Source organism: Malania oleifera, chromosome 6, assembly GCF_029873635.1.
Source record: "Malania oleifera isolate guangnan ecotype guangnan chromosome 6, ASM2987363v1, whole genome shotgun sequence".
NCBI lineage: Eukaryota > Viridiplantae > Streptophyta > Magnoliopsida > Santalales > Ximeniaceae > Malania > Malania oleifera.
The window spans coordinates 95,493,135-95,502,612 of NC_080422.1; the positions used below are offsets into that span (position 1 = coordinate 95,493,135).

General features: G+C 38.2%; 1 protein-coding gene across 1 annotated transcript; it reads left to right on the top strand.

Annotated features, from left to right (window-relative positions):
- The first annotated feature begins 1,282 nt into the window (after positions 1–1,282).
- Positions 1,283–9,201, top strand: LOC131158829 (uncharacterized). The gene is made up of 3 exons (XM_058113737.1): positions 1,283–1,655; positions 7,887–8,181; positions 8,383–9,201. Exons 1-3 carry the CDS (start codon positions 1,466–1,468, stop codon positions 8,993–8,995), a joined length of 1,098 nt encoding a protein of 365 aa, XP_057969720.1. The 5' UTR covers positions 1,283–1,465; the 3' UTR covers positions 8,996–9,201.
- Positions 9,202–9,478: the final 277 nt, after the last annotated feature.

Consider the following 9,478-nt stretch of genomic DNA (forward strand, 5'->3'; position numbering starts at 1 on the left):
TGCTTTAAAATCTCACAACTTTAGGTGCAACCATACATATCGAACTTTTGATAAAGTAACAGTCATTTGATGGTCAAATCTATCATTTAAAATTTTTTCATAGGATAAGTGGGTCTTTAACAGTGAGATATTGAGTCTTTAATTATTCATCTAAATGATGACGGAGGAAGATCATAACTTTTGTGCGATCCTATAGGGATGCGGTATTTCCATCTAAAATAATGTTTTCTAAGTTCATTGCATTTAGACGGATATCAACATCAAGTCATGATAAATAATTGTTGCCTTTGATAGCAAGGGGAGTAAATTCAACTTTACTTAGGTTTAAAATCTAAATAAATTAACAATAATAAAATAATTTAGAAAAAAAAAGTAAAAATTGAAATAAAATCGAGATAATAATATAATATTATTTCTACCTCTCTAGGGTACTTAAATATGTTTTTCAGGAACACTATTTTATTTTTCTCAATTTGTACTATTTAGAAATATGATTCCAATTTATAATATTAAATTGAGTAAAAACTTACCATCTCTTCCGGAAATTAAATATATTACCTCATCTAAAGGATAAATGTTTCACCTCATCAGGAGGTCGAATTTAACATCTCTTTGAAAGGTTAAATCTCTTCAGGAGGTAAATATTTATCATTTCTTTAGGAAATTAAATATATAGACAAGAAATTTAAATATATTATCTCTTCAGGAGGACTATCTCTTCGAGATATATATATATACAAAAAAGATTTAAATATATAGCCTCTTCAAGAGGACTATCTATTCGGAAAATTTATATATATTGTCTCTTCAGGATAACTATCTTATCATTTCTTTTGAAGATTAGTATTTTTTAAACTTTAAAAGACATATTTTCTTCTAGAGAATATTATATTCTTGAGGAGTTAAATTTATAAAAAATAAATAAATTAAATAAGAATTAAAAAAATAATTCAGTTGGTTAGTCTCGTACTAATAACGTGCTATAAAAGATGCAGGACATAAATAGAAAAGTAAATAGAGACGAGACAAAAACTTTACGTGGTTTGGATATACCTATTTAACAAATAGATGAGATGAAAAATTCACTATCTTGAATGGAATTATAAAATAATTTGTGACCAAACTTATACAAAATATTACTTATCTATTGTATAAATTGTCTCTCTTTACTTTATTTCTTCTCTTCCCTTATCCTTACTATATAGAAAGTTGTATTCTTCTATAAGATAATATGAATAGTTAAGCATTCATTATTGTTGAAATGGTGGAAGATGGGGTGATAGGAAGATTGGGTGCGTACACATTTTTCATGACACAGACCCTTTATTGTAAAATCAAATAAAAGTTGGCAGTTTTCGTAATTATATTTTCCAACCTAAACTTCCGAATCCGACACTAGGGTTTATATTGAAAATTCCCGACTGCAGTCCAAGCGCATCAACCGTCCAGCCAGAGAGAGAGAGAGATGGGGTCGCGAGAGAAGGACCAGACGACACCGCACCAGCCTCTTCTCAGCAGCCTCGTTGTGCGGCCCTCCGACAGCGGTGGTGGCGGAGGAGGTGGCGGTGGTGGTGGAGCTGTTGATTACGAGCCCGGCGAGGTTCGTCGGGAACCACCCTCTTATTCCCGTTCGGGTCGATATTCCGATGGCCCAGGTTAGGAAACCTTCTTTCTTCTCTCCCTTTTCCTCTGAGCAATTGTATGAGCTTAGATTTGTTGTTCCGTGTCTCGGAATTCAATTATCTTCGTCAATTGTGTGAATTCGACGAAATAAAAACTATTTGTAGTTTGAATATCAGATTTCACTATCGTGCGGCAACCTTTTTTTTTTTTTTCTTTTTTCTTTTTTTTTTTCATATGAAAATCAGGCCACAATATGGCTAAGATTCAAAATATTGTTTTCGTTTATCCCCTCCTTGTATGGAGCAAAATCTATAGCCATGTTTAAATCAGGATGGTCTGATTTCTTCATAATATATCCAACCGGTGAAATTGTCTGAGGCTTTTGGTCTGGATGAATTGAAGTTTAATAGAATTACCTTTCAGAGTTCCATATTCTTTTTGGCTGCGTGAGGATTAATGGGTCACTGTTCTCGGACTTTCAGTTGGTGCTGGTTTTCTATATAATTATGACGTCTGCAGTTTGTGTTCAAATTGGAAAAGGTGGTTGAAATATGGAAATTGGTTGTGCTTATGCTGTATCGGCGCCCATGGACATGGACACATTTTACAACTCCCCTTTTCTCATGCCTTTTTTGTACCATTCCCTCGCGTTCCTTTCTGCATAGGAGTTGCATTTGCTATGAGTAATTCTAACACTTGCTTGAATGATTGATCATTTGATTGATTGGTTGATAGACATGGTAAAGAATATTCTGCATTTATTTGGTGGTGAGATAAATGAATTTATGTTTTAGTATCCAAAGTGAAGGAGTGAGTGCTAGAAGCCTATAATCGTGGGAAATAAAAGGCATTTACAAAATATGTTTCATGCTGTTCATAAAAAATTCAAATAATGATGCAGACACCTGTGCTCAAATGTCAAAAGCATGCAAGATTTTGAATTCTGATTTGAAGGTGTGGCAATTAAAAATTTCAATACCGTTTGAGTTTGCTGTTTGAATGAACATTATGCTTTTTCAAAGCTTCTTAAAAAGTAAAACGCTCCACCATCCAAGTTCATGGTATGAGGACGAGGCCATTTTGCACCTCTATCTTTCCAAGGGTAATTAAACTCTTTGGCAAAGAGTAGGAATTGTTCCAAAATGGATGAATATATATCCATATGCCTTACTTTGGACATACGGCATTTAGATGTGTAGCAATTGTCATATATGATTACTCCCTAGTTCCCATTTTCTCTGAAAATGTAAAGAATGATATTTAAGAGGCACTTTTCTTTGAATTTCTTAACAAAGAGTTCTTCATTTCTTCCCAATATATAGGACAGCTTTCACCAAGGATAGTGCATTTCTGATTTGTTCGAGCAGTTAATGGGTCCTTATAGTTGGATGCCCCTTACAATTATATAGAGACTACTGAGTTAGTAGGCATAAAGTTGAGGATCTTGAACATTCCATGCCAAGGTTGAAATTCCTCAACTGTGCTTCTTTAAGGTAGTGCAAAAATTTAAACCTGGAATGGAAGTTTTGAAGGATTATTTTAATGCAGAACATCATGCCACTCCCTTCCTTTGCATTTTACATTATGTAGCTAATTTACTTCCTAAAAACTCGTAAGCCACTTGATGATTGTTTTCTTTCCTCACAACCACTTACTAGTGACCCTCGCTACTTGAGTAACTTTTGAGTGTAGTTGAAGAATTTTCACTACATTTCTCCAATCATAACCATTGCACTTCGCAGGATGGCAGCCCAATTAAATATTCCTGTGTTGAATGGTGTTGGGCCTCAGTGTGTGTCTGAGACTCTGAGTGTTGGGCTGTCCTCTGCCCAGGTGTCAAAGATGAATGCTCCAAGGTGTGAACTAAATGGTCCAAGTATCAAAGGTTCTAGCGGACCTTTTTTTTTTTCATAGAATAAATCAGCTGATACATCTTTTTTATTTTTTTTAAAGATAGCATAACAATAGTTCATGTGCGTGCATGAACTAGAACACAAGAGTGATGCAAGTATGGTCATTGATGCATAATTTTGACATGCCTGCCAAAGTGCCAAAAAATTCCAAGGCGCAGGAAGGTGCAATGTGTAGGGCTTTGCATAGGTTTCAGCAAGGTGTTGCAGTTTCATGTTTTTTCAACTGTGACTTGCATTAGAGACGCATGACACAGGAGGGGCATTGGGACAGTTGTTTCATGGATGAATCATGTAAACCATGGATTTGATCATGGAGTTGTCATAGATAGACCTTGGATGCTAGTGTTGCTTGGTCACATGTTAGTAGGTAAGGGAATGACATTCTTGTAAATAGGTGGAGAATGACTCCTTAGACATTTTGACTCTAAGAGTGAAAGGATTCGTAAAGCTCTTTATTTATGGACCTGGGTTGGTGAGGGGCTCTCGGAGCTTTCTCAAGGGATTGGGGGCCCCATTGGAAGTACTATGGGATATTATGTTGTTTGATACTCAAATGAGAGGCCTGAGAGATTGAGGCTCACAGTTATTGTGCCTCTCAAAATATCATTATGTGGGGCTGTCTTGTACCAATTGGGCAATCAAGTGGCCCTCCACATCTTTGTACGATTTTCTTGGGCAGTGTAGTGTGCCAGTCTATTGAAGGGCTTTGATATTTGCAACTTTCGTGGTATTTATGCTGGCTTGAAGTGTGTGCTATGAGGTTGAGAGCTACATAGTGCTTTTGGGGAGCAAGCAATACTCCCTTATTTGATATTTGTTTTCCCCTGGACCATTCTAATTTGGCTAGTGTCTCATTGGGAAGCACTCATTTGCAAGACTTTGTGCATCCTGTGGTAGGCCTCGATGAGATTTGTCTTTTTAGTTGCTGGTCAGTTTCAGCTTTTATTTGACTGAGTAAGCTTCTTTTGCTTTTTGAATTTATTTTTGCGCATTTGGGCCTGCCTATTTCTGTAAAATTGATCCATGGCTTAAAACACATCAAAGGGGGGAAGTGAGTGATAAAACAAAATGTAGATTTATGAAGCCTCTAACTCATGATGCTTTAGCATGTGATGCTTGTTCCTTTCGGTGGCTCTCAGAAAGATATTTGGTTTTTGGTTCCTTTACATATAATAAACTTGGATTTATTTTCCATTTTGACTATACTAATCTATATTTATATAATCTAAATTCTGAATTATTTTGTTGTTATCATGTAGAATGTTTAAGATTCTAGGTATTTGTGCTTAAGTATATTATAAATATTTTGGTGGAACCATTTGCACATTGCATATTTGCATTATCATTTGATTTATTTGAATGTTTATGCAATGCAGAATACGCATAGAATATGTATAATATGCGTTCTTTATTTCATTTAGGCCTGTGCCTTGCCTTTTGCCTTGTTCTTAGGCTCCAAGAAAAATTTTGTGCATATGCATGGTGGTGGTGGTGGTTATGCTTACATTACAATGAAAGAGTTTACATCTATTCTTTCTCCCCTTGAAGTTGCTCTATTTTGTTTATTTATTTATGTTTGGGAAAGGGGGTAGGCTCTTGGCATGCCTATTATTAGTCACTGTGAGTGTTAGTAGATTAATTGATTGATGGGGGAAAGGGAGCTTGGTCCAATCTGTTGAGAATTTATGACATTGTGAACAGCGAGTAGAAAATGGATAGAGAGAGTGATTATAAGAATAGACTTTTATTGCAATTTGGTTTGTAGCCCTAAAATTAATCTTTTGTATGTATCCTAAAGTCAATTGAATATGGTGGTTTCTTTTCCATTATCTCTTGTTGCTGCATGCATCCCTTTTTTCATGTCTTGATATGGTGCGGATCACCTTTTCCTTAGTAGTTAAACTTCTTCTTAAAAGAACAATGGTTCTCTTATTTTCTTGTATTGGCTGCTCACTGAATTATGTATAGAGGCTCCTTAGTCAACAAGTGCTTTTTCAATTTTTAATTGCTTGTTGTCATGGCCTGATTAAGAAGCAGTCTTTCAAAAGAAATTGAATGGTGAGTTTTAGTTATGGTGCAAGTTTGTTTGTTTTTTTCTTTCAGTTTTTTTTTTTTCATGTTTTTTTTTTAACAACCTTTCGTCTGCCTTATATTGCATGTTGAGCATGTGGATATACTATCATTTTGGAGTGTCGAATTGCAAATGAATTTTGCTGTTGTGTCTTACAGCTTTGAATGTTGCCTGGTGCAAGAACCTGGGTGTTGAGGAAGGCATGATGGTGTGAGAGCGTGGTTTGGGATATTTCTTTTTGATATAAGGGTCAATGTGCATGTGGGAAATGACATCGATGGATATCATGTCCGATACATGAACTCATGGGGTGGAAGGTGTGTTGGTATGAGGGCAGGTCTTGAGAATGGTTTGGGCGTATTTTTCTGGTATTGAAAATATGCATGTGGGGTGGGAAATGGTATTGATGAATATCATGCCTGAAATATGAAGTCATGGTTCCTCCATCACTAAAAGTACGTGTATGCTCGGGCTGCTCAGCCTTTTTTTACTAAGTTATTTTCTGGTGTTTTTGTTTGGAACGTTGTGGGAATGTTGACTCTGGTTTTACCATGTAGTATTTAGATGATTACGGGCTTAAAATTTGGCGAACTATAAATATCATTTCATCAAGACTTGGTTTTAAGAATTTGAAGTGGTTATTTGATGTAGTTAGGGAAAAGTTGGAATATCCACCATCATCAACAATATGAGGAGGAGGGGCATTTTGCTATGTTGATGGTAGCATTTAAGATTGTAGTGAACAGAGGCTGACTTACATTAAGTGTGATAATGTAACTCATGGAGCATTGTTTAGGGCTTAGTAAATTGGTTTCATGGAAGCTGGTGTTCTTGTCTTGTAAGGAGATATTTATTGGTGAATGTTATTCAATTCAGTTTTCCGTACCATCAGGTTGTTATTTGTGAAAGCGCCTGCTACTGGGTTTTCTTGTGATCGATAACCCTTCTCATTTGTTTGCAGTTTTGTGGTTTGAGGTTATCATTTTCGGATTCAGTGGTTTGGCTGGTTTTTTTTCATTTTTATTTTGACTCATGTTTTGGATGGATAAATGAGGTTGAGTTGATTGGTTAAAATATCTTAGTGTGCAGTTCAACATTTCCGGAGCTGCTACCAGGCTGCTTGAGTGCACGGGGAAGTTGAGGAACTTCTTTACATGCTAATTGCTTAGCTTCTGCTGAGTTCTCATAGGTTTTTTGTTGTTTTTTGTGCTCAATGGTTCATGGAATGGTACTGAACATTGTTGCTAATGGCATAAACTTTTGGATGAACATTTTAGTGGAGTTTCCTTGCCTTGATATTACTTTTATTTCTTTGTTAAGAGGGACTTTTTACTGAAATAATGAGGAATTGCATTCTGGGGAGTGGACAGGGCCGTAGGGTTTCTGCCAATCATTTGTTTGGGAAATATCTTCACATGATAAGTGCTGGTTGGATATTTATTTGTATGCATTGTTCTCGTCAATTAATGTTTCATTGCTGATCTCTTCGTACAAGATGCTGGGACAGTATCTGAAAAGAAGTGGACGGAATGGTGGTGGTTGAGTTTTTGAATCATTTTGTGCTGTTGGTTCTCCACTGGGTTTTATGGTGGTTCCCCCTGGGAAGGTTGGCTCTGTCATTTTTGTTACACCTACTTGCATGTGTTCTGACACAAGATTTTGGAACAAGTCTGCACGAGGATCGTTGTTTTTGGTGGTGGGTACTTATTCAGTAGGCGTCTACCTGTTTTCTTTGTCTGCGGGTGGCAGATGCGAGTTATCTTTCTAATTACTACCAAGGCACCACTCATTAAGTCTTGGTTGTGCCCTTGATCAATGAATTTGGGTTTGATAACTTCAAATTTTAGGTTTAAAAAAAGCAAGCTTCAAGTATCTAACAATATGCAAGATATGTGCTCTCAAATTTTAGAAATATTGGGCTGGATTTTTTTTACCCAGAGCATTTTGACCAGTTATGATATTTGGTGAGAATGGGTAGACATGGTTTCAATTGCTCATTGATCCAGTCTTTGCTGGCAAGATGAGCTGGTTGCTTGGGAGGTGAGGATAAGGGCTGTTATTGGGTGAGCTTCTTACACCTTTCCAAGATTTTATCTCATTTTTAGTACTTCAAGACAGGGAAACACTTTGAATAATGGTAACTGCCTTGCAAAAAAGTTGAATTGATTAGTGATACTTTCATGGGTCATGAGCCTTCGGACATCTTATGTACGCTCTTATTACAATTGTCCCCCTGTCTTCAGTTAGGTGTAACTTTGGGCTTCACTGGCTTTTTTCAGGATATAGAATTGGTGTAGGTTCTATCTCTCCTGTGCACCGCAGGAATGCAGATCATCACTATGGTTCTGATTATGATCATCCGGGACGCAGCCGTGGATTTGGCAGTGGAAGAGATTCTGGTAGATATCGAGACAATTCACCCCCTTATGGTCGAGGACGAGGTGGCGGCAGGCCATTTGTTAGAGGTTTTGATGGACCTGAATTTGGTCCTGGGTCATTCAGAGGTGAAGGCGCGGGTAGAAATAATCCAAATGTGCGTCCAAGAGAAGGAGATTGGATTTGCCCTGATCCCCTGTAAGTCTTTGTATTGTTGATTTTTCTGTAGTGCCAAATGTTGCATACTTGCAGCCTTTAGTTGTGGGACAATTAGTGATAGGAATTTTCTTATTGCCAGTTGTAACAGTATGCTTTATTTTTTGAATATCATGCCAATTTTTTCCCACTCTGCATTTGTGAAGCCTGATGGTCTTTTGCTATGTTTTTCCGATGTCTAAGGTGTGGCAACCTCAACTTTGCAAGGCGGGAGTATTGTAACAATTGCAACAGATCTCGTTTTGGAGCTGGAGGGAGCCCTCGGAGGGGTTATCCTGGCCCACCGCCTCCACAGGCTCACCCTCGACGCTTTTCTGGCCCCTCAATGGATCTTTCCCCTGGCAGGATTGCTAATGGCTATAGATCTCCGTCTCGTGGTTGGGCCAGAGATGGCCCTAGGGAGTTCGTTGGTGGCCCACCATATTCCAGGCACGAGGGCAGGTTTCCTGATCATCACATGCGGAGAGATCGACCAGATTATGTTGAAGAAGACTACCGAGAGAGGAGCAGGTTTGATAGGCCTGTGCCGCTGGATTGGGGCCCTAGAGAACGTGGAAGGGATAGCTTTTTAAATGAACGGAAAGGGTATGAGAGACGGCTACCATCTCCTGTGCCACCGCCGCCACCACCACCACCTCCTTCTCACCGTGGTCGATGGGCACGCGATGCGAGGGAGAGAAGCCGATCACCAATTAGGGGACCACCAGCGAAGGACTACCGCCGGGATATGTACATGGATCGGGGGAGAGAGGATCGTCGTGGCGTGATGCGAGACCGGATTGGCAATGCCTATTAGCAGGGGTTGAAAGTTGAATTAATGATTTAGTGGGAGGATAATTTTGTTTTTGATCAAACTAGAGTTCTATTCGTCTGTTTATGAGTTGAGTAGCTTAGGCTGACACTGTTGTTGTGTGTTTGGTTTATGATTTGTGAAACACCTTGGTTTTGTGTTGTGGAAAATCTTAAAAGAAAACAGATCAAAGACCCCTTTAGAATTTTGAATTGGAGGGTGATGTTTCTACTTTTTAGAAAATATAATATGCTCAATCACTGCCTACTTTAGTGTGGAGGCTGCGCTGCCCCGAAGACTATATTTTCTCCAGGTTCTTCTTCAAGTCGGCACAAAACCCCCTATCGTTTTCACCAGTTTCCAACCTTTTTTTTGTTGGTTCTCACCGGTGGGCCACCGGAGTTCTGGAGTGAGAAATATTGGGCTATTTATTTTTTCTTCATCCGGCGGCTATGTTTCTGGCACTTCCACAGAGCATAAAATGAGTGG